At 43.2% G+C, this 25,398-nt stretch overlaps 1 protein-coding gene across 4 annotated transcripts in view; it reads left to right on the top strand.

Moving 5' to 3' along the window:
- lmtk3 (lemur tyrosine kinase 3) overlaps positions 1-25,398 on the top strand; it is a 28,861-nt gene continuing 3,463 nt past the window's right edge. For 2 of the 4 annotated variants that reach the window (XM_049582545.1, XM_049582542.1), the window contains exons 1-15: positions 1-543; positions 4,749-4,897; positions 5,294-5,441; positions 7,200-7,273; positions 7,488-7,606; positions 8,685-8,772; positions 10,655-10,803; positions 10,897-10,981; positions 11,142-11,263; positions 14,100-14,249; positions 14,370-20,691; positions 20,793-20,956; positions 23,205-23,338; positions 23,934-24,268; positions 24,360-24,444. In XM_049582545.1, the coding sequence (XP_049438502.1) occupies positions 453-543; positions 4,749-4,897; positions 5,294-5,441; positions 7,200-7,273; positions 7,488-7,606; positions 8,685-8,772; positions 10,655-10,803; positions 10,897-10,981; positions 11,142-11,263; positions 14,100-14,249; positions 14,370-20,691; positions 20,793-20,956; positions 23,205-23,338; positions 23,934-24,268; positions 24,360-24,444 (8,215 nt within the window). In that variant the 5' untranslated portion in view covers positions 1-452. The remainder of the gene's footprint in view (positions 544-4,748; positions 4,898-5,293; positions 5,442-7,199; positions 7,274-7,487; positions 7,607-8,684; positions 8,773-10,654; positions 10,804-10,896; positions 10,982-11,141; positions 11,264-14,099; positions 14,250-14,369; positions 20,692-20,792; positions 20,957-23,204; positions 23,339-23,933; positions 24,269-24,359; positions 24,445-25,398) is intronic. The other 2 variants (XM_049582544.1, XM_049582543.1) reach the window with 2 other exon arrangements.

The following is a 25,398-nucleotide window of genomic DNA, read 5'->3' as shown; positions in this document are numbered from 1 at the left end:
ATAGAGGGGGAGAAAGAAATAATTATATATATATTTATATGTGTGTGTCTGTGTGTGTCTGTGTGTGTGTGTGAGAGAGAGAGAGAGAGCGAGAGAGGGGGGGAGAAATAGGGGTGGCTGTTGAAAACAGACAGCGGTAATGTATGTGCACCGAGCGGCGGACTGATGCACAATAGAGCATCGCACACACCGTGTTTAATTGCGGATTAGAGCAGGGGGAGGAGGAGGAGAGAGGAGGAGGAGGAGGAGGAGGTGAGGGGGGGAGAGCACAACAAGGAAGGCAAGGAGACGCTCTTTATTATTAGGAGAAAAGCGGAGGGGGGAGACACAGACAGCGTGAGCCCGGAGACGGCACAGACCGTGGCGGGGGTGACGGGAGAGAGGAGGACACCGATACCGACAGTCGGCGGCGTCGCTCGGATGGTGTTGTTGTTGCTCCGGACGCGGCGACGATGCGGCCACACTGCTGGGTGATGGTAGCGCTGGCGGGGATCATGTCGTACTTCAGCCCGGAGAGAGCGCTCGGAGCCCCGCAGAGGGAAGGTGAGCGGAGTCGGAGGAGAGGAGGAGGAGGAGGAGGAGGATGGGGAGGAAGAGGGGGGGTTTGAAAACCTGTCAGTGATGCTGGAGAAAAGGAGCAGAGAGGGGGATGTAGTCAGTTATGAAAAGGCCTCTTTAATGTGTTATCAGCCTGTATGACTGAGACATAATGCGAATTATTATTGCAGTACGTGGCTGGCTTAATGAAAACAGGAGCGGGGCTGATTTGGTGATGGGTAGGGTACCATATTTGCATGCAGTGATGAAAATATTAAGGGGGGTGCTTCGATCTCGGGCCTCACATCGATGGCATTTAAAAAAACAGCACATATACTGTATGAATAGCAGCCTAAAACCGTCGGTCAGTGCGAGATATTTAGTCTATAAATAGCCTCCGCTTGGCACTGGAGATTATTTAGCCTATTAACCAGTGCTGGCATCTTTATTTTTCCCAATCTGAATATGCCTTCTTCCCCCAAGATCTGGCAGAGTGTTGTGTTTGTGTAATGTGTGCAGTCATTGTATTGTGGTGTATTGTTTTGATAAGAGCTGCTGGCACCGGGGCTGGTGGAAAAGGCCCTGTGTTAGGTTCCTATTTATATGCAGTGTCTGTCTGGACATCTGTCTAGGGAAAGATGAAAGAATAGCACTGCACAGGAATTGTGCATCATGGCTGGAGCCACCACTTATATGTTTGTGGTGTCATGTAAAGGGGACCCCACTGCCAAGGTGGTTATTTACTTGTCATATCAGACCCTGTTTTGCAGGTGATCAACAATTAGCTGCATTTCTTTGTGCTCCATGAGCTAAAACCCTGAAACTGATTATCTACAATTTATTTCTATCAATTAGCAACAGATAGGCCCATTCACCAGCCCACAAAGCTGGTTTTACATGCTGAACACATCTTTACTCGGGCTACCTTTGCGCAGGATGTGTGAAACAAGTGATCCTGCTTCTGTCTGTACTGCAACTTTTTGTAAACAACAAAACAAGAAGTGTTAAAAGTGCTCATTGAACTGAGGCCTACATATTTATCTGGCAAATAAAACAAACATCACTTCACGTCTTTGATGATTTTTTAGCGGGATGCTGATCCTCTTTTTACAATATCGAGCTGGTAAATTATTGAATATACTTTGAAATTTATGTATGCAGTGTTTACAATATCATGACCTTGTGAATGAATGTATTTTTTGGATTTGTGTGAGGGACGCAGAGAATGATATAGATATTTTAAGACAGCACAGGCTTATAAAGCTAAGCTAAGTCTTACATTTCAAAGTATGGTTTCAGTATCAGTTTTTATGTACCCCCCTGGGTTATTATTATTTTTTTTCTTGATGCATTTTCACTATTTCACATGCCTATAGTTATTTCAAATTGTCATATAGTATTTTTAATGTGTGTAACGTGTTATAATATCAGTAAATACAGCTTTAAAGGTTTGTTTAGAGAGTAGTACCTTGCTAATGTTATGTTATATGATACCTAAAATGCTGCTTTGTTCACACAGATTCAGAAAAGATAGGTATGGTTTCAATATTAAAGGTCCAGTGTGTAGAATTTATGGGCAGCTATTGGCAGAAATAATATTCATAACTGTGTTTTCATCAGTTTATAATCACCTGAAAACAAGAATAGTTTTTTCGTTACTTGATTTATGGTAGGGCTCTCGACACTTTTTATGAGTTTCGCTCAAGACACATGATGTATTTTCAACAGTATGTCACAGAAACCATCATATTTTGTCATGTAACGTGATTGGGTAGCCATGGCTATCCCCTGTGACACATCTACTGGAATTTTGTGAGCAACATAGAGCTGGATCTTGTTGATGAGATCATCAGAACAGTTGGTAGTCATCCGAAACTACCAAAATGGACAAAAAAAACCCCCATGTTTATCCTTAATCTACCTTGTTTACTTCAAGCGATACACTGACCACCTCCTTTTCCTGGCTCCCATTGTATTCTCAGTAGATGTAGCCTGAGTTTAAAATCTCTTTCTCTTCAATTAAGTCAGTGATCTGATCAAATCCCTCTGTTATCAGAATGCAATGGATACAACGTAGCACAAATATAGGTATAGAACAGACATATTTCAGAAGGATATACATACCCATCAACATCATAATATAACTAAACAAGCCGGCTGGAGGATAGCATCTGGTTACCATAGAGACAACTGAAACCTTTTCATTGTAGCACTCATCAGAAGTGTTGAGCGACTTACCGTAAATCAGGCTTTAGAATGAGTTGTTTATATCTACATAGGGAGTGGGTCCTATTCCACGGCGTCCACCATGTTGTTTCTACAGTAGCCCAGAATGGACAAACCAAACACTGGCTCTATATAGGGCCATTGGTGTTTCCTGTCAGCCATCATAGTTCTCCTGCACGCTTAGCACACGAGAGAAGTTTCAGTTCAGATGCCATTAAGTCCTACACACTGGACCTTTACTGTATATCCAATGTATTAGTCCTTCACGGTGTTAAAAGAGCAATGTGTAAGATTTAGGGGGATTTAGTGGCATCTAGCTGTTAGGACTGTAGATTGCAACCAGCCGAATTATCAGCAGAGGTCTCCTCCTCTCCAAAACAAACGCACCAGGTGAATAAATACGGTAAAAACACTGAATAAAGCAGTTTCATGTTACAAATCAATGTTTCTCCTTTGCTGTTTGGCATGGCAGAGACAGCCACTAGCGTAGCACCTGCTATTGTGTGCTCACCTTTTTTTCTCTTGTTATTTAACGTGCGTTCACCTTACTTCTGATCCAGACGTTCAGGAGGTTTAAACAGGGAGCCGAATTATCCGCAGAGGACTCTTCCTCTCCAAAACAAATGCATGAGCTTATTAAATATGATAAAAACCCTGAATAAAGCAGTTTCATGTCATAAATCAGTGCTTCTCCTTTGCTGTTTGGCATGGCAGAGACAGCCGCTAGCCTAGCACCTGCTTATGTGTGCTCACCTTACTTCTGATCCAGACAGTCAGGAGGGTTTTACTGGGAGCCGAATTATCCACAGAGGTCTCTTCCTCTCCAAAACAAAGCATTTTCATGCTGAAAAAAGCAGTGTTTTTTTGATGCTCTTGTCGTGGAGAGGCTGTGAACTACTGTGGCCAACATGAAAACATGAATAGCCATGTCTAGAGCCAGTGTTTGGTTTGTCCATTTTGGGCTACTATAGAAACATGGTGGTGCATCATGACCTGCTCCTTACGTAGATATATACAGCTCATTCTAAGGTAACGAAAACACACCGGTTCTTATTTTCAGGGGATTATACACTAACTAAAACACACTTTATTATATTATATTCCATTTCTGTCGGTATATCCCCCTAAATCCTACACACTGAACTGTAAATGTTCATATTTAGGATATGTGTCCTTCACTGTGTGAAGTGTGAGTTGGGTACCTTCTAGCTGTTTCAAGGTGTCATTGTTCCTCTCTCTTTGTCATCTGTCAAAAGTGATGCCGTGTTTGACGTATGTTTTGGCTTCAGCATTTAAATGAAACCTATAGATAACACCTGAAGGGTATTTAACCACCCTGCCCTGCCCCTTTTCTTTTCTACAGATGGTTCACTTCCCACAATCGACCACGTTGAGGTACAAATATCAAAATGTCCCGATCCCTCCCTCTCTCACCTGAGTAGTAAACCTTCCTGATTTGAGTAATTCTTTTCCAGTTTCCAACCCTTCCCGATTAGCGCTCCTTTTTACCTAAATGACAACTCCAGCCACCCCTCCCCTGCTTTTTAACTGTGTTTCCTGAGTGGAATGCCATTTCTGATATTTCCCCCTTTCCCCCCGTGCTTATTGTCCTTACTGGAATGGTATATTGTCCCACTTTCAAACTTTAATTCCAGTCTCTATTTTCATTTACTGATTCAGACAATCGTTTTTTATCTTCAACTTCTTTTCCTGCTTTTTACCCCCCCAAATCCCTGATGCAAGCTGTCCATTGGGGTTCTCCACTGTGTCCCCAAACCTGCCGCTAAGAAAACGCTCCAATGGTTTCCCTCTAAACAAAACACCTGTGTAACAAGATCTTCCAGTTTTCTGATTCAGTGAAGTCTCTCTTTTCCTTGTCACTGACTCAAACCTAACAAGTGTGCCCCCCTTATAGAAGCACAAATACCCTGCATTTCTGTATTAAATCATTCCTCTGTTGTATTTTCTTCCTGTCTTCCTCTCAGTTTCTCAAACCAGGGCTGCATCCCTCTCTCCTCCACCCTACGTCGTCATCCTCATCTCTTGCTCGGGGCTCGTCTCCTTTGTCCTGCTGCTCCTGACCTGCCTGTGCTGCAAGAGAGGAGGAGTGGGGTTCAATGTAAGTCTTAAACATGTAAGAGATCTATTCACCTCTCTGCTTTCTTTGTTTTGCCACACCTTTTTTGCATGACGGTATAGTTTTTATTTAAGCTTGACTTGATCAGCTGCAGGAGGGTTTGGTATGGATATGCAAACAGGAGTCGATAATTCCAACTTAATGAAGTAGAAATGGTCAATAACCATCTCTCAGTCTAATCTTGCCTAAGCCTCCATCCTTTGACCTGACAGTGTTGTTGAGCCAGCAGACAGGGTGTCATTAGTTCAGAGTGGATGCTTTCTCATTGTCTGCCCTTCACAGTTAAGCTAAAGCCAACTGTATTATTATTATTAGATGACAGACTACAGCTTAATTCTTATTTTTTAATCACACCAGTGCTTTGATTTGTCTCTGCTGTTGTGGCTCAACCAGGAGTTTGACAATGCAGACGGGGAGGAATGCTCTGGAGGCTCCAGTCCCATCCAGGAGGACAGCCTGTCGTCATGTCCCTCCCTCCCTGAGGTCTACACCTTGCCAGTCAGAGACAGGCCCAACTGCCCCGCCCTGCAGGATGGAGCAGGTAACAAGCTGGAACAACTGTGCTGTTCTCTGACTCTCGTTTTAGCACAAACCCTTCAAAATGAAACTGAAGTACTGTCCTGTGCTGAACTCCCTCATGGTCTGTTGGCTGAGTCACTGATGTGGATCCATTAAAGGTCTCAAACCGGGTGTAAAACCAGTAGTATTTGACTCCCCACTGATGTTCAATGGAGTGGAAACTGTGATCTGAGGAAATTCTGCATCAGTGCCTCGTATGGGCACGCCAAGTTTGGCCACAGACAGGGATGGCATCAGGAAGGGTATTGTGTCGTACATGAGAGTCCCACTCTCACTCAGAAATGCGTTTTAGCTTATTGCTACTTCACTGTGCAGAATAGAGAATGTCCATGAGAAGTCTGTTAGCACTTAAATCTGAGTTTAAGATGTTTACATACCAGCATGGCATGGTGCAGCGGTGTGGTTAGCATTGTGTCCTCACAGCAAGAGGGTTCCTGGTTCGAACTCTAGGGTGGGGGAGCCCTTCTGTGTGGAGTTTGCATGTTCTCCTTGTGTCAGCGTGGGTATTCTCCACGTACTCCGGCTTCCTCCCACAGTCCAAAGACATACAGGTTAATTGGTGACTCTAAATTGTCCGTAGGTGTGAATGTGAGTGTGAATGGTTGTCTGTCTCTATGTGTCAGCTCTGTGATAGTCTGGTGACCTGTCCAGGGTGTACCCTGCCTCTCACCCTATGTCAGCTGGGATAGGCTTCAGCCCCCCCGCGACCCTTAACAGGATAAGACGTTATGGAAATGAATGAGCATACCAGCATTTTTTTTTTTTTACACTGGACTAGATTGGAAGCAAATCGTCTTTCAATATACTTCTTACATAAAAGTGATATGGAATTATGAAACCCCAAGGGCATTTTTACTGAAACTGAGACTTGTCAGTGAAGTGGGAGACCTCTTATATCCAGTGGTTAAACTTTTGAACTTTGCAGATTCCTAGATTTTGGATTTTTAAGTGAAGAATAAGGAGTAGTTATCTTTTCTAACAATGTTTAAGAAGGTAATTGAACTTTTTGTGTGGGAAAACAATATCAGACACAAATTAATATTCAAAGACAGTATTAATTTATGTCTAAAAACGTGTCTGGAGGGGCTGTAGGTGACATTCAGAACATTAATACAGCAGCAAACCACCATTTGCTATGAGAAGATAAAGTAAAAGCAGAGAATGAAGTCATGCTCTGTGTGTGTTGTAATCTGAGCTTCTCTGTGGTTTGTTGTGGTAAGCCAGTCCGTCAGTGTGTGTATGTCAGTGCATGTGTGTATCTCTCCTGCTTACTGCCCCTTTGCACCGTGCTCATAAGGCAGACACTGCTAATATTGGGGCAGTGTTGTTGTGGAAGCGCAGCGCCCATCCTCTGGTTGCCCCCTGGTTAACACTGTTAGCTCTGTCAGTGCTGTTGCCGTTGTTTAAGCACCTCCAGCTCAGCCACCTCCATGCTGAGATGCGTGTCCAAACAGCTCATGCACTCTCAATTACACATAGAGCCCCTTTAAAACATGTCTGGAGAGATATTTAATGCTAGGTTGAATTTAAGGTTGAATTTAATGTTTTGTTTATGTCCATGGTAGTTGAGAACAGTAAAGTAAATAATGTATTTTCCTGAGTGTATCTGTTTATAAAGCTCATTTTTGTTCCTGTTTTTAGCAATTTACCATCATAACACAACATCAGATGTTGATGTGCGTGACCCTGATCTTTTTTTATTTGCCTTTTTTCCCCACAGACTCAAAGTCTCAGTGCTTTAAAAGACACACTTTAAACTATCTTCAGGAGATAGGAAATGGCTGGTTCGGAAAGGTAAGGCGATTGCCTCTCACATTCAGATATCATTGTGTTCTCGTGTAAAATATGACCCACACCACAGATTTTCTTTCTCACATCAGCTTCTGCTCTGTTATATTTAATACCAGCCACCGACCAGATCAGGAGTCTTAACTCAAAATAGTTCTTATACCGCCGCTCTGCTTCTCCTGGGCACTCTCCCATGTTATTGCCCATCGATCTCTCCTAGGTGATCCTGGCTGAAGTGCTGTGTGACTGCAGCTCCTCTCAGGCTGTGGTGAAGGAGCTGCGTGTCAGTGCCAGCCCTCTGGAGCAGAGGAAGTTCTTGGCCGAGTCTGAGCCGTACAGGTGGGAGAAACCGCAAAAACTTGGGTAGCCATTTTGGGGGCAGGACGATGTAACCTTTGCTTAACGATAGTCACTGTGGCCACAGTTTGCAATTGTAAGTTTAGCAGGACAGGTAGAGGAAAGTAGTCAAGTCACTGAGATGACTATATGAAGATAATTCTACAGGTAATAATCTATCTAATGTTAGCTAACATTAGCCACTATGTACTACTGGTTATAGCAGGCTGTGTCAGCATTACCGGAGTGTATTTAGTAGATGACAGGATGCATTTTATTGCCTATTAATTCACTTTAATCATTGATAAAAGGAGTAATAGTATGTCTAGTTTTAATTGTGCCTGTTTGCACTATAAAATGTGTGTATTAATGTTTTGTTGTGCACCAAGATGGTAATGTTTCTGCAGGTAGATGGTAAGAAAAATTGCTCTCGAGGATGAGCACTGAACCGACCTATTTAGTGTTTGACTCAGAATCTGAGTAGCTTTTTGGCTGTCCTCTCTTTTTAACACACACACACACACACACACACACACACACACACACACACACACACACACGCATACAGAGGAAGCATCCAAGGACAGGGCTGCCTTCGTCTTCTTCTCTATTCCTATCTCTGGGCAAACCCCACACCAGCTACCACATCCCTTCACACACACACCCACAACGAGTCATTTTCACACACATTCATTTGGTGTTTACATCTCCCATTTCCTCTGCTCTTGCTGACACACACACACACACACACACACACACACACACACCCTCCCCTTGTCCTGTTATCTTTTGTGCGTTTGATATAAACACACACCTACCCAGTAACAAGCAAAACACCAATATGCTTTATTTCCATTTCCCAACTTTCACTTGCACTTAATTTGGCTTTGCTGCAGTGCCTCACACAAGTGCCTCTCCTCTCCTTTCTCTTTCCCTCTCTCCACTCTCATCTGTGTGATACAAAGGCTGCCAGCTCATTATACCTACCTACCTTCCTACCCACCAGCCCACCCACCCACACAGACTGACAGACAGACAAATAGACAGACAGTAAATTGTCTATCTCTCTTTGTCCCCTCAGGAGCCTTAAGCATCCCAACATCCTTCAGTGTTTGGGGCAGTGCAGTGAGAGCATCCCCTTCCTTCTGGTTATGGAGTTCTGTCAGCTGGTGAGTATAAATATGCTGTTTAAATGTGGGACAAAAGTGAAATTAAGCATACGGGGACGGGCGGTTGTTTCACAGTGCTCCGAAAAACTCTAATTGCCATACAGCTTTTATTACTGACAATGCTGTTAATCACCGTAAAGGCTATTATGTTCCACCTTTATTTTTCAGTTGTGTTATAGTTGCATCAAATATTTAAAGCAGGGGTGTAAAGAGGTGTAAAGAAGTACTTTCTGAAAATGTTCATCCATTTACAAAACATTTATTTATGTTCAAATTCACCAGCATGTCTCAGTTTTTTCCACATTCAGTCATTCCATTACTTACTTTCATTACATGTGCATTTTTTTAAAAAAATAATTTTCCACTAAAGTTGAAGCTAGTGAGAAGCAGGTTCAGTCATCTCCTGCCCTATAATGGCCCCTGGGCCGTAAGATTGACACCCCTGGTTTAAAGAAGCAGTGTGTACGATTTTGGGGGATTTAGTGGCATCTAGTGGTGAGAATTGCAGATTGCAGGCAGCTGAAACTTCTGGTTAGAATTCTTTCAGTGTTCACTGTCAAGGATGTTTTTTTTGGGAGAAGAATTATCTGCAGAGGTCTCTTCCTCTCAAAAACAAACAGACAAGGTGATTAAAACCAATTAAAACACAGAATAAAGCAGTTTAATGCTACAGTGTTTCTCTGACATTGTTTGGCATGTCACAGACAGGCCGCTAGCCCAGCACCTGCTAATGTGTGTTCACCTTTTTGCGTTGATAGCTTAAGATCCAGACGTTCAGGAGGTTTTTACCATGAGCTGAATCATCCGCAGAGGTCTCTTCCTCTCCAGAACAACCAGACCTGATCATTTAAATTGGTAAAAACACTGCATAGAGCAGTGTCACGGTAAAAGATTCAGTGCTTTTCTGATGGTCTCCTTGCAGAGTGGCTGCTAGCTACAGTGGCTGTTGTAAGAATGCAAAAACAGGAATGTCCCTATCTAGAGCCAGTGTTGGGTTTGTCTGTTCTGGGCTACTGTAGAAACATGGCTGTGCAACATGGTGATCTCTGTAGTCGAGGACCCGCTCCCTATGTAGATATAAATAGCTCATTCTGAGGTAACGAAAACACAACGATTCTTATTTTCAGGTGATTATACACTAAAGAAAACCATAACATTCCATTTCTGCCGATATATCCCCTTAAATCCTAAACACTGAACTTTTAATTTACTTTCATGTGGTCTTTACTTGAGTTACTCCTTGTTCTAATTTCATTTTATGTGAGTGGCTCTGCATAATATTTGCTGCAGGAGTGATAAATTATTGGAATTATAGATGTTCCCGTGTCACTGAAACCTGCTTTGCATCGGTACAATCGGTTTGTTTTCCTTCCCTTAGCCGGCTTAATCACTGACTGATTAAGAAAACCATATGAGTGGACTCTGAGGCCAAACAGAGGCACAGGCAGATCAATTACAGCAACGCAGCGAGAGAAACCAAACAACACTGGGGGCCTCGTAGAGCGCTATTATCCTGCTTGATAAAGTCTCCCATTGTCCTTTCCTCGCGGATGTTTTCTATCCTTTTTATATAGTCCTCATTTTATTTCCTTGCCCTTCCTGAAGCACAAATGACTAATACAAAGGCTGGCAGCTCATTACCAATTCCCCTGCTGCTTCTGAGGCCCTGTGATGGAAAACACCTAAAAAGGGACGTATTTACTGCAGAAGGCACAAATATTCTCTTTGCCCTAACGGTGTTGCCTGAAAGTTTTATATCTGTTTTAGGAGGAGGGCACAAGTACTTGGCACACACACTTGTGGCTGAAATGGTATTAGCTCATCCTCTACTTAAGACTGCATCCAATTCACTGCTTGTATTATTGTTGTGGTGTAAAACTAGGGTGACCTGAAGAGGTATCTGAGAGCCCAGCGCAAGTCAGACGGGATGACCCCCGACCTGCCGACCAGGGACCTCTTGACTCTTCAGAGAATGGCTTTTGAGATCACCTCTGGTCTGCTGCATCTTCATGAAAACAACTACATCCACAGGTCTGTCATGATGTCACCCGACTCTTTAAACATGATTGTATTTCTGTTCAATGTGGCTGATTGTCAGAGTTTGTGTTCTGCTCTTTGGTGCAGTGATCTGGCTTTAAGAAACTGCCTGCTGACCTCAGACCTCACTGTTAGGATAGGTGACTACGGCCTTTCACATAACCATTACAAGGTACATCAGTCTGTGCTTGTATTTCTCTTAAAAATAAACTCCTGTTTAATCTTATGTTTTAAATCTTAGAAATTGTAGCACCTTTATTTTGTCATGTAAATAATGACATAATTCAATCTTTTCTTCAGTATAAAAATAGTTATTCTATGTCTTTGTGAAGGAGGACTATTACCTAACTCCAGACAAGCTGTGGATCCCACTACGCTGGATAGCTCCTGAGCTGCTGGAGGAGTACAGAGGATCTCTTATTGTCACTGACCAAACCAAGACCAGCAATGTGTGGTACGTTTTACAGCTGTCACAGCTGTTTATATACAGTGCAAGCCAGGCTGCTAACAGCCAGTTCATGTGGGTAGTGCTCTGATAATGCCTGTCTGTCTGGTTTCTGGTAGTAAACACTCAGTAGCTATTGTATTCAGTATATGTGTAAAATCTAATACAATCTGATGCAACAGCTCAGCTGTAAATTCTACCTTTATAAAAATAATGCGGCTCAGTTTTGATTGACAGTGTTAATATTATTGGGGTTGTAGTTTGCAGTGGTGCTGCATTATATCAAGAGGTGTTTCTATTGTTTTGCTCAGCCCATTTACAAACATGAGGGTAGAGAGTATTGGAAACAGATTTTGATATAATGCAAAAACACCAGCAACAATAAGCACAGTAATACATACAACATATTGCATAGAATTAACACCTTTTAGAGAGTTTTAACATAAACTTGCCAATTTAAGGTCGATAAAGATAGAATATGTCGTAGGCCTGTTTTACTGGATTGTATTAGACTGTATAGGTGTAACTGTTAAAGTGGCCATATAGAGTATACTGTCAGAAGGAAAATTATTTGTTAGTTCAGGTGGCTTTGTGTCTCAATGACATTTAATACGGTGTCCCCCAAGGAAGCATTCTAGGTCCTATTCTTTTTTTTGTTATACATGCTCCCTCTTCGCAACATAATTAGTCACAACAACGTCAAATATCACTATTATGCTGATAAGACACAACTATATATATCTCTGTTTTGCCAGACTTCTTTAAATGCTCTTTTTACCTCTAAATAATGTGCAGAAAACATAAATTCTGCGTGTATGTGGTCCAAAAGCAGAAAGGTGGAGACTACAGTCAATGTTTGCTAACCTGTCTAAACAAATTTAAACACATACAGATCTGGGAGTGATTTTAGACCCTGATCTTAATTGTATCTGCGATTTTAACAAGATTGCAAAAACAGCATTTTTTCATTTGAGGATTATTATGAAAGTCAGACCATCTTTAACTCAGAACGATGCTGAAATGCTGTTATATTATTTTATTACAGCCACTTAGATTATTGCAACTCTCTTTTTACTGGTCTCCCTAAAAAGATTTTACAGTTACTGTTAATTCAAAAGGCTGCAGTCAGAATTTTAACCAAAGAACTGATCTCGTTACCCCTCTGCTCGCATCACTGCTCTGGCTACCTGTATTTTTTAGAATTGATTTTAAAGTCCCTTAACTTATCTTCAAAGCATTGTATTATCCAGCACCTTCATAAATCAGTGACTGCCTTTCATTTTATGCGTCAACAAGAACTCTCAGATCTTCCACTGCCGATCTTTTAGAAGTTCCTAAAGCAGTGGTTCCCAACTGGTCCAGCCATGGGGTCCAGATTTCTCCTTAGTCATTAGTTCGAGGTCCACACATTCAGAGTCATACTTGTGTTTGGCCATGTCGTTGAGCTAGGTTGCTGGCTTTGTCAAGTAGCTGTCGGTTAGTCACTCACTTTACAGCAGTAAACAGCACTTCATAGTAAAAGCTCTGTGCTGAAAATTTACTGACCTTAGAAAAACTTGACGCATTTGCGAGTCACTTGCGATTCATTCAGAATGGGCCTCACTTTTGGAGCGCAACCCACCAGTTGGGAACCCCTGTGCTAAAGTATCCCATGAGAAATCTGGTGAGACCACTTTCCTTTTTTTATGGGCCTAAACTGAAGAACTTGGACCTTAGAACAGCAAACAGCAATAGGAAATTGAAGATTTATGTTTTTATTTTTGGCATTAAACTTGGATTAATCTCATTAGTGTCATTGTTAAAGTGTTGTTGTATTGTGACCAAATTATTTTTGTTTGTTTTTCTCTCAGTCATTTCTATAGCTATTATTGTGATTTTTTTCTTCTTTTTTATTGTTTATAATCACCTGATCTTGTCTTATTAAGCACTTTGGGCTGCATCTTTGAAGTTGCTATATAAAGTTTGAATTATTATTATTATTGTTATTATTATTATTATTAGTTGTAGTAGTAGTAGTATGTGCTTTTTATGCTAGTCTCCACTCATTCACCTATTGAACCAGTGTCAGACCATTTGTTCTCTGTGGAAAACAAAGAAACTTCAAACCTCTTAATGCCACTGAAATTGAGTATGAGATGTTCTGAACACCTGATGTATTGACACAGTGTGCAAATAATCTGAGATGGTCTTTGTAGGTCTCAATTTGATTTTTGATTTGGCCCAAAATCTCAAACTCTTGCATTTTTGAATTGAAGTGAAAGTAGAGACAGAAAGACAGAGCTGATTTCTCAAACAAATCATTCCACATATCCTTTACACGTAAGCCTATCTTTAAAGATCAGTGTGACCTCAATTTTGCTGGAGCAGAATTTGGAAGTCCATCAATTTGTCAGCAGTCGTAGTGCCATTGCCAGGATCGGTAACATCAGAGGGAGCGATGGAGGAACAAAAGCACAAGCTGGACTGAACCCCCTGCCCTCGATATTACAAAGTCCACTTTAATGTGTTTGGTTGAATGACAATATTCTGGCAACGAAACACACAAGTTGAGGAGGAGTACTATTTCCTCTCACAGAAGACACAATGGCAAAAGATTTAGGAAAGATTTTTATTACTTCTCCAAACAAGTTTTTTCCTCTGATAATATAATAAGGCATCTATAATGACATAACCAACAGAATATATTCTCAAGTGTTTTCTCATTATGCCTCTTAATCTTGTATGCTTTTAAGTCAGAGCTCTGTATAAAACAAGGTGTTGGTGTAAGAGCATTACATAACAAAAAAAACTTAGAGGTCTGTGAAGATCTGCCTCTCACCATCTCTACATCTCCTCTTTCCTCCAGGTCCTTGGGGGTGGTTATTTGGGAGCTGTTTGAGTTTGGCTCTCAGCCCCACAGACACCTGAGCGACGAAGAGGTGCTGACCTTCGTCATTAGGGAGAGACAGATCACCCTGGCCCAGCCCAGACTGAAACTCTCCCATGCAGACTACTGGTCAGTATTTATCCACCAAGTGCAGTTGTGCAGAAATGATGATTATGTTAATGGGAAGTGAAGATGCCCTAATTCTGTCTCTCTAAACTTAATTCCTCTGTTGTTCTCTCCTGTCCTCAGGTATGAGATCATGCAGTCCTGCTGGCTACCTCCATCTCAACGCCCTTCTGTAGCGGAGATATTCCTCCTCCTCTCCTCCCTCCTGGCTGCTGAGCGAGGAATGGTGAGGGGGAGTGTGGGCGAAGAAGATGAAGAGGATGAGGAATATGAGGAGGGCAGAGGAAGGAGAGGGGAGAGCGAGGAGTCATTTGAAAGACGCTGGGACTTACTCCGTCCACCTGCCTTCCAGACTGCAGCAAATGAGCGACAAAGGGAGAGAGAGTACGGCAGGGAAGACAGAGACAACTCCTACCCCCTGCTGGACCCTGTGGGGAACTGTATCACCCCGTCCTCGTCTGAACTGGACGACATCTTGACGGTCACCGAAACCAGCAAAGGCTTGAACTTTGAGTATTTCTGGGAAAAGGCTCACGCCAGACGAGGCTACAAACCTCTTCCTCCTCCTCAGCCAATCCCGACTGTGAACAATAACCACAGACAGTCTTTGGACACTCCCACTGTGGTCCCCGTGATAAGCGCCCGCAGCCCCTCCCTTGCCAGCGAGTACTACATCAGATTAGAGGAGCACACCCCCCAGGACAAGTCGCCAACTCTCAAAGGGAAGATGCAGTCCTCGTTCCGCTCTGACTCGATCTGCCCTGGAGACATGGAGCTGGTGGAGATTCGTAGTGGCATGCTGGGAAAAGAACGAGTCCCTTATTGCTCTTCTGATAAGTGTGGAAAGGGCCTCCAGACCATCAGATCAAGCGAGGTTCAACTCCAGGTGCCCAACACAGGCGTGGCTGAATTCAGAGACACTTCGTGCAGAGTGACAGACTTCTCAGTAGTCGATTTGGGAGACGATGATGAAGAGGAGAAGAAAAGGAGCAGTGAGGCAGATAAAAAGTCCTCGATGAGTTCTCAAGCTCCGGTCCTTCCTCCGAAGCCTCGCTCTATGTCCATGTCATCAGCCAACCACCTCCACTCGCGCCCCCTCCCTGCCCCTCCACTTGGTTATAGAGGACTGCCTCACTACACCATCAGTGGAAAAATCGAAACAGACCCACATCACATGAGTAGCTGTCCGCCTTCTACCTTTGATCACCTGGGGCTCCATCGGTCCCGACAGACTCTGCCACCATCCCCATCCCTCTCCCCCTCCCTTCCCCCATCGAGCCATCCAATTTACCCCCAACCTCCTCAAATGTGCCCCCCACCCCTGCCTCCTCATACCAAACCACAAAGAAGCTGCCCCAGCTATAACACAGCAGACAATTATTTAAGATACAGTAAGCCACAGATGCAGAGATCCAGTAGAGACCCACTATCCTGTGACCTGTCTGACAGAGAGGGTGGTAGCAGGCATTTAGCATCATTGCACAACTCAAGAGAGACCTCTCATTCTCGTGCAAAAGACTTTGACTCTCCTGTTCGTCGAGAAAACCCATTGCGCCCAATTTATCGCAATTTACCCCGCCCTCAGCCCACAAACCCCTCGCTTGACAGACAGTCTTCATCCAGTCCCACCTACTCAGATGAGGATGACTCTCCCTTCATGTCCCCTGAGAGAACCAGCGGTGGGACTACTGTCGCTCACTCCAGCCTATCTGAAGACGCAGACCCAGCCTGCGCTGAGTTCTTCTCCAGGGGAATGAAAAGGACCCAGTCACGCCTTGACACCATCCTTCCTGCCATTTGGAGGGAAGACGCTGAACTTCACGCAGAACGTGTGGCCGCTGCCAAGAAATCCCCCATGCATCTGTTTCTGACAGAGATATCTAGTGTGACAGAGTCTAGTGAGTCCAAGTCAGAGGCTTCATGGGAGGGAGACAAGGAGGAGAAAAGAGACGGAGAGAGATGGGGGAACTTTGTGCTGCCCAACAGAGGGATGCGCCGTTCCCAGTCGCTGATCACAGAGCTGGGGTCAGCAGGACAGTCATGGGTGCCAGAGAAACGGGCAGGAGCTCAGGAGGACGCTACTGTAACTAAAGAATCATTCCAGAGGGATCTTTTCCTCACAGAGATCGACACAGGAAGGATGGAAACGAATCCAGAGGGAGGATCAGAAAGTGATCCAGTAAAATACCTCTATCCTGCAGGATCCAGATTGCGGCCCTATGTCTGTGCTCCAGGCCTTCCCTCTTACACTGAGGCTGAGGAAGCATATTCAAAGGGTATACGGAGATCTCGCTCTCTCCTCTCTGAGATCACCATGGGGAAGCAGGAGTCAGACCAGCAGCAGACTGAGAAGGAGCCTCGGAAAACAGAGATGACCAGGGAGGAGTTCCTGAAGGAGATCCAATCAGCAGAGACTTTCCTGACTGAAATCATATCGAGACAAAACGCCACGGCAAACAGAAAAGAAGCGGACTCATCTTACTCCCCTACACCGCTGTCTCCTGAATACGAGTCCATATGTATTGACCCAAGCTCCGCTCAGACCATCAGATTTCAGACAGAGAGCTCCGTACGAGCATCCAACAAAGGCAACCATGAAACACAAACTGAGGCCATCTACGCCCAAGTGACCAAGCGCGCTAAAAAGGGTGAGGTAAAGGTTTCTATGAAGCCTGAGATCCCAGTCCTTCATATAGGGCCAAATAAACAAGCTCCCAAACTGGACAGCGAAGGAAACAGTGCTGACCACTGCCAATCTGGCGAGTTTGTGTTTTCAGAAATCATGCCCAAAAATGGTCTCCTGCACAACCAAACACTTGCATGTGAGAAAGAAGAGGAGGAGAGCGCAGATGGACCTGCCTTACCTGCCAGAGGAGAGCAAACAGATCTCTTGGAGCACTCTCCTTCTGAGTCCACTCAAAGTGTTAAAGATTCTAACACTGTGCTACAGCGTGAGAACAAAACGCTAACCACAAATGAAGCAGATACTCAAAAGGCTGCTGTAATAGGGAATGGTGAATTAATGAAAGAAGGCCTACAGGCCAGCAGCCCCAAGAGACGGGATCAAACATGTGGCGAGACCGATACCACATCATGTGAGCCTGACAAAGAACAGAGCCATTCTGATAAGGTTTCTTCAGTGGACTCTGAATGTATCACGACAGCTGATTTAGAAAATGTGGGTTCTCAAAATAGCGATGAGACTAAAAGAGAAAATTCACTTCAACACAATGACACCGGGCAAGAAAAACACTGTCATGTTGCTGAAAAGGTGCCCACTCCTGCTGCCACTCCAACCACTCCAGATTGGGACCCATCCTCTGATGTCTCACTTATCACCCCCACCGACTCGGTCCTGTCACCTATGACTTCAAACTCAGCCGACTGTCTCACACCTAGTGACTCATGGACGAGCAGTGGAGGAGGAGGAGGAGTGGGAAGCGGTGGGTGGCGAGCTCTGGGAAATGAAACACCACATCGAGACTCTGCCTATTTCTCAGACAGTGACTGGGAGGGGGACGGGATGAACAGAAGGAGCAGTGATGGACTGGTTGCCTCCAGGCCGAGCAGTGGTCGAGGAGGGGATCGGGGAACACTGACAGGGATAGAGGAAAAAACTGAGGAGGAGGGAGAAATGGGAGAAAAGAGCCCCTTAAGAAATAGTTTACAGATGTCGGATAAAGGTAAAACTATTGAGGAAATGAGTACTCTGCATCAGCATGCGCCAGAAAATGCCGTCTCTCATTTAGGTGATGACAAAGACATTTTAAACAAAGGGCTGGAGTCAACACAGAGAGACGATTCTGGCATTTTCCAAAACGAGAGCATAAAGTCAACGCTGCTGTGTGATGACCCGCAGGCCAAGGACTGTGTTGACTTAATAGATAAGTTGTTCTCAAAATTAGATGATGAGCCACTGAAAGGGCTCCCACACAGCGGTGGGTATCCGATAGACAACCACTACACAGATGGCATCATCTCTCAGATAACAGATTGCAAATACCAGGGCGCTGCAGAGAACGATTTAAATCGACATTCCAAGAGCCTCGCTGAGACAAACATTTTGATCGAGTCTATGTCTGGCAGCCATTCAAAGGATTGTTTGTTAAGGCCAGGCAACAAAGATTACACAAGTGGTACAGAGAGGGATATTGATCTCTCTGCACTGAACTCCCTCAAATGTAGAAATGACACTGTGGAATCAGTGACACCTTCCCAAGCTGACAACAGAGAGTCAAGATTATCTAAACTATACGGTGTCCAAACCAGTGACGCCACACTCAGCGGTGAAACCCCGTCAGTAGTTGAGCCAAGTGATGATGGGAAGTCTGTATATGGTAAAGTTAGTGGTCTGACGTGTCCTTCTTGGGCTGAGGAGGCTGAAGAGGCTGAGAGACATGAAGACAGACCCAGTCTGGACCACAACGAGCTGGGTCTGAGAAACCTGCGCTGCTCAGATGGCAGCGAAGACAAGAAGGTCACGACAGAGACGGAGAAACAACTAGCTGCTGCAGAGCTGCGTAATGCCATGAAGGAAAAGTCGCCCATGAGAGGAGCAGCAAGTCGGACGGACTCTGCTGACATCATGGATAAAGACTCCTGTGAGGGCCTGGACGTGAAGACTAAAGAGTTATGGAGCGCTATGGATGAGGATGAGGAACGTGCAGGATCTGGAGTCATTAGGGGAGAGTTTGACTGCCACCGTTTTTCACAGTCTAGAGACTTACGTTTGTGGCCTGATGAAAATGATCAGTGGGCCTCTCCAGAGAGGAGGTGCCAAGACGAACTGAAATCTGAATTTTTCTCTGGGTTCAGTAATAAGGCCTGGGAGGTGGGGGAAAGGCTTGTTGTAGGTCAGGAGTTTTGGGAGACTGAAGAAAATGATGAACTTGCAGGAAGTGAACCACACCCTGCGGTCTTGGAGGGCTGCGAAGAAACCTGGAATGATGAAACACAAGGACTCGCCGGTAATCTTGCCATGAAGGAAAAGTGGGACTCTGCAGTTTCTAATGACCAACAAGCTCCCCAAGTAGTAGACGTACAACAGGAGGAAAACATTGAGAACCTAGTAGAAATTGGCAGTTTCAACGAAGACCTGAAAAGAGAAATCTCAGATATTGAAGTAGAGAATATAGAAATCCCAGAGCAGGAGTCCTTGGAGGAAGCAGAGAGGCAGATTTTGTCATGCACAGAGACAGGAAGGGACAGGGAAGGTCTGCTAGACTCCACAGAGACAGAGGAAAATCAAAACTTTAACAGATGGCCTCAGAATCACCTCTGCAAGATCCAAAAAGAGGGACAGACATCAGCCGAGCGTGTTGACAAAGGCTCAAATTTAGAGAACTGTTTCAGTCACACTTTAGAGAGTTCAAACATATCTATTTGCATCACTGAAGCTCCTCATGAGAACTTTTCAGACCTGGAAAATGTTGAATCAGGCGCAGAGTCAGAGGCTGAAATGAAACCATGGCTTTCTAGGCAATTTATAGAAGACAGAGTGAGCATTATAAATGAAGAAGAGGATTTCAGAGACATGCCCCTTCCACCCAATCCCATCTCTTGTCCCAGTGACCTTGATATGCAGGAGATAGATCCACAGGTGGACAATTTCAGCTCAGTAGATTTTCCTAGTCCTCCACCAAGCATAGACCTTGATGTGCAAGATGATAAATTGGAGAGTTTAGACGACTCTTTTCCTAGCCCACCGCCATCTGTTATAGAGGCAGAGGAGTTTATTAGTCACATTAATCTAGACGACTTTATTGCTAGCACTGAGACGGAGCCGTATATTTCCCCAACTCACAACGCAGATGTCTCAGAGCCACCTCTGCAAGAATCACCACCTGCTACAACTCAGAGTAAAGGGATCTCAGCCAATCTGAACCTCCCCTCTGTGCACATAACACTGGTCGATGAGAACAACCTCACACCCAGCACAGAACAACAGGATGAACATAATAATCTGTCACAGAAAACACCGCCTGCCACCCCATCTTCACCCCAAGTTCCCCTCAACAATCTCCCAGAGTTACTGATTTCTGAGTGGAAAGATCTGGACGAGGAGCCCCTGGAGGATTTTGAAAAACTGGAACAACTGTGTTGCATATCTGGGGACGAGGAGGACTCTCTGGGTGACCTTTTTCTGGGGAACTTGGAGCTCCTGGAATCTTTGAAGAAATCACCTGAGCAGAAAGGCAGCAGTGGTGGCGATAGTGATACAGGTGAGGAGATAGGTGGCTCCTCTAGTCCTGAGGGGAGCAGCGTGGATTTGAAGGAGGACGGGATCCCTGAGAACTCTGATCAACCGGCAAAGTCTGCACCACATGTGATCAAGGATCCTCAAGAGGAGAAGAATGACGGGCAGAAATCACCAAGCCAAACATCTGATGTCAAAGACCAGGGCTCTTTCTCTAAGATGACAACAAAGAATGGCCTCATGATGCAGGTGAGCATGTTTTCTCGTGTTTTGTTTGTTGTAAAAGTGCTCCTTATATTACCTCTCCGAGTTTAATCCCTGCTCTTTATTGTTTTGTTTTGTTGCTTCAGGTGTGTGAGGAGAGGCTGCAGTTCTCGCTCAGTGAGAACGTGAAAACAAATGTGCTCTGGGGGTCGACTGTTAAAGACACGGTGATGCTGCGGCCCTGGGGGGAACAAATCACAGAGAACAGCAGCGAGCTGGTCACTGTGGAAGAACAAAAAGAGGACGAAAGGTACGACGAAGGCTGAACTTAGGATTTATACTGAAAGAATGATTCACCCAAATTTAAAAAAAAAACTCCAACTCAAAATATATTTTATACTTTCCTCTGGTGGTGTCTTACTCACTGCAAAACTAAAAGAAAAATTAAATCTAAGTAAGACAAAATATCTTAAATCAAGGCAATACATGCTTGTTTTTTGTGACAAGATTTGGGAAAGTTTTTATGTTAGAGCATTTCACTTTTTCTTTTTTATACACTTTTAGTTTTAGCTGTTTTTGTTGTTTGTATATACAACCATAAGTGTCATTTCTAACAACTTAAAATATTCTTTCCACTATCAGAAAGGTAAAGGGAAAGGGAAAGGGAAAGGGACAAACTGAGCAAAATGGGTGAAAAAGAGAACAGCCATGGTTACAAATATCCATTTTCAAAGAAAGGCATATATATATAAATCTGTGACTGAGATTTTAATACTGGTTCTGAATAACTTAACGCTTGAAACTAGAATTACTAGAACTTAAAAGAAGTTTTATCAACACTGAAAAATATAAAGCTGCTTTGTTGAAGTCAGCATTTGTTATTTCAAGCATCTTATCCTTTCCATCTCCTCAAATATTAAGAAAAGGTAATGACCAAATGAAATTCACAAAAGCACAGTACAGCAATCATGTACTCCTATAGACAAAATATAATACAGAAAAAAAGACACGTTTTATATCTGGGGAACAGAACAGGCTGTGAGTCATTTGGACCAATTTTATATTTTTTAAAACACGTAAAATATCCAGTCTCAAAGAACCCACAAGTATCTTAAATCTAGTGCAGCCAGACAAACAGAACGACAGAGGGCAGCCAGCGGAGGCCCAGTGATGGCAGGTCACAGTTCCCAGTGGGTCATTGTAATTTATGATGACAAATATACTTGTTTATAGTGTAGCTGTACTGGTTTCAAGATATAATTTATAAACTTATAGTCTTATATAAATAAAGTGGCACTAGCATTTGCTATATTTAGCTACATTCTTGTACATATTGAGAAAAAATTCTCAAAACTTTTCTCTGTAACCAGATTTGTTTTTGTGAGGACGTATCAAGTAGATTGTCTTGTTTTTCTCTGTTTATTATTTTGCATCTACATAATTTATTATTAACTACATTCATATATTGTTTGCATATTTTATTTTGCTCTTTACTTTAAATTTGATATATTCAAATTTAAATTCAAATATATAATATATATACATATAAGACTGTTTTTTAAGAACTGACCTTTTTCAGTATGGAACCCCCAAAGTCCTGACAGATGAATTTTTTTCTTTTTATTTACAAAAGAGTATCATCAGTAGTGACCTGGAGGGCTCTCTAATTTACAGCCATGCAGATAATTCTTCTAGTTTTCTTTGCCCAACTTTCGAGATATTTAATTTACCCCCAATATAGTGAGGGTGAGGCATGGTGGTGTGGTGGTTAGCACTCTCGCCTCACAGCAAGAGGATTGCCGGTTTGATCCCGGGCGTGGGAGCCCTTCTGTGCGGAGTTTGCATGTTCTCCCTGTGTCAGCGTAGGTTCTCTCCGGGCACTCCGGCTTCCTCCCACAGTCCAAAGACATGCAGATTGGGGACTAGGTTAATTGATAACTCTAAATTGTCCATAGGTGTGAATGTGAGTGTGAATGGTTGTTTGTCTCTATGTGTCAGCCCTGCGATAGTCTGGCGACTTGTCCAGGGTGTACCCTGCCTCTCGCCTGATGTCAGCTGGGATAGGCTCCAGCCCCCCCGCGACCCTCAAGAGGATGAAGCGGTTAGAAGATGAATGAATGAATAAATAGTGAGGGTGAACAGATTTTCATTTCCAGTGCTGAGACCATTAAAATGTGTATCTAAAAAAAAAAATCAACATCACTTTTCAGAAACAGTGTCCCTGTTACTTTTAAAAATCTAAACAAATTGCAACACCTTTTCTGAGGAACCATTTCTTTTGTGGAAAGTAGTTCCAACAAAAACTGTTGACAGTAACATTTGTTAATTGTCTAGAGTAACAAGGATACTGCCTATTATTTTAAATGTAATTTTTCAAAGCTGTGAGCACAACATATTAAATGAAAAAGAGATGAATGTTACAAAATCTGAGCAGATAAAAACAAAACTATCTGAGTAGATACCACAAGGAGCAAATGGAGAAACCTATATTTTGGTGAACAGACCATTTAATATTCATGGTTTAATTATATTTTGTTCATTGTGTTTTGTTGTTGTAGCCAAGAGGAGCAGGAAAGTCCCCCCAGCATTCAGCCCGACACAGAGTCTGATGAAACTAAAGCTGAGCCGCTCACTGTGATTGAACAACCTGAGGTCACCACCCCTCAGCCTACTGCAAACCAGGCAATGAAAGGTACGTTCATGTCACACGTATATCGCTGATATTCATGACCGAGACCATGAAATACAAACCACAGCAATTTATTTATTTTTGTGTCAATGTTTGTTCCCCCATCCTGCCGAGTGTTTAAGATACCAACTTTAGAGATTTCTGCAGTTTCACATAGGAAACACTGCTACACCCACCAACTGTATCACTGTGCAGAAGGAAGTGTGCATCTACTTATGGATGAGAGAATTGCACTCCTGACAGCACAACACATAAACATTAATGGTGTCCTCCTCGTTGATGTAACGTTAGCTAGCTCAGTGGTGTAAGGTGATGAAAGAGATAGGACCCTTTTTTACACTATTTTTTTTTTTTGAGTCTATTAAAGATGTAAGGAAGAAAAACAGGAAGGATTAAACAAAGGAAACTTAAAAACTAAAATGAATCTAAACAGAAGAGGAAGAATAAAGAGAGGGAATAAAATACCCAATTGTCAATCACCCCTAAGCCAGCTGGGCTGCCTGTAGAAGGTCGTCATCCTTATCTTTAAAGGCATTTAAGACACTCTCGTCAGGTGTCTCTCGTCTGTAACGTCTCTTCCTTGCTCCCATTTTTACAGCAAAACTAGCTCGTCTGTCTCTCGCCCTCCCTCCTCTTGCTCTGAGTCTTCCCCTCACCGCCACTGGTAAAGGAGGATTTGGGGATGGTGCGATTGGGAATCGGATCGGAAGACGGAGAGGTCTGTCCTCTGGAAGCGACCCTGACGATGAGGAGGACGATGAGCAGGAGGATGAAAGCTCCCGGAGGGTGATCGTTGTCACAGAAACAGACGTGGACAAACGTGTTGGGCTGAGGAGTCTGCTGAAATCACCCAAGGAGCTGATGGACAGAGAGAAGGACAGAGGGAGGAATGTGTCCTTTTTTGATGATGTCACAATCTATCTTTTTGATCAGGTATTTCCCGTACTTTCAATAACTGATTTAAAAGAGACTGTCATCAATATAAAAAAAAAAGAGGCCTGACTGTTTTGTTTCATTACGACAGGAAACTCCAACCAATGAGTTGAGCAGTTCAGCGCCCACAAGTCCAGCCACAGTGTCAGTCAAAAGCACCAAGTTGGATTTACGTGGTAAGATCTTAAACATTTTAAACATCTAACAGGGTTTTTGTGGATCTTTAAAAAGTTTTAAAAGAAATTCTTGAATGTACGGAATACATGAACATGTTTTTCTTACCTTGCATTAAAAATTGGTTGCATCTTTTTAAAAAATAATGCACTGAATGCCTCTCACATTAACATCACACAGAACAGGACAGCAGAACCAACAACACTCATCTTTTGTTTCCAGGCCAGAATGCTCAAAGAGTGTGATTCACTGTCTGCTGGCTAGCTTTGACTGTACCCTGGAAGACATAGGGAAGTGCAAGTTCAACAAAACTTGGCTTTTTAACCAAGATTTAGGGACATGGCTGAAACCAGTATAAGGCAATGCATGTGAGACTTGGTGTAATTTATGCAAAAGGTTTTCCAACTCAGCACGATGGGAATCAAGGCAGTGGGATCCCACATGCAAAGTGAGAAACACAAAATAGCAAAGAAAACTCGCCAGTAAACGACACATTTTTCCCAGTTCAGTTTTACCCTTACCAGTTTTACCCAACATGAGACAAAAAAATAAATAAAAAAATAAAATCATGTTTTATGTTATAATAAAAATTTAGGCAAAATTGTCCCTAACCCTAAGTAAATGATGTTTCTTCATGTTTTCTTTTTTCCCATCAGTTTTCATCATAGTAAAATTGGTCCTAATTTGTTTCTTAAAATGTTTAATCATCTCACATTTATTATGAGAAGCAGATTGAGGAGGAAACACATTAAGTCACGTTAGCAACATGGCTGCGGGAATGGAGCTGTTGGTGAAACCATCCACCACTTTGATCCAGACTGAAATATCTCAACAACTATTGGATAGGCGGCTGTTAAATTTTTTGCAGACATTCATGCTAGCCAGAGGATGAATCCTACTGATTTTGTGATACTAAATCATTTCCTTTAGCGTCAACAAGAGGTTAATGCAGTGTC

This window comes from Epinephelus fuscoguttatus, linkage group LG8, assembly GCF_011397635.1.
Source record: "Epinephelus fuscoguttatus linkage group LG8, E.fuscoguttatus.final_Chr_v1".
Taxonomy (NCBI): Eukaryota; Metazoa; Chordata; class Actinopteri; order Perciformes; family Serranidae; genus Epinephelus; species Epinephelus fuscoguttatus.
This window is presented reverse-complemented; position numbering and strand designations above follow the sequence as displayed.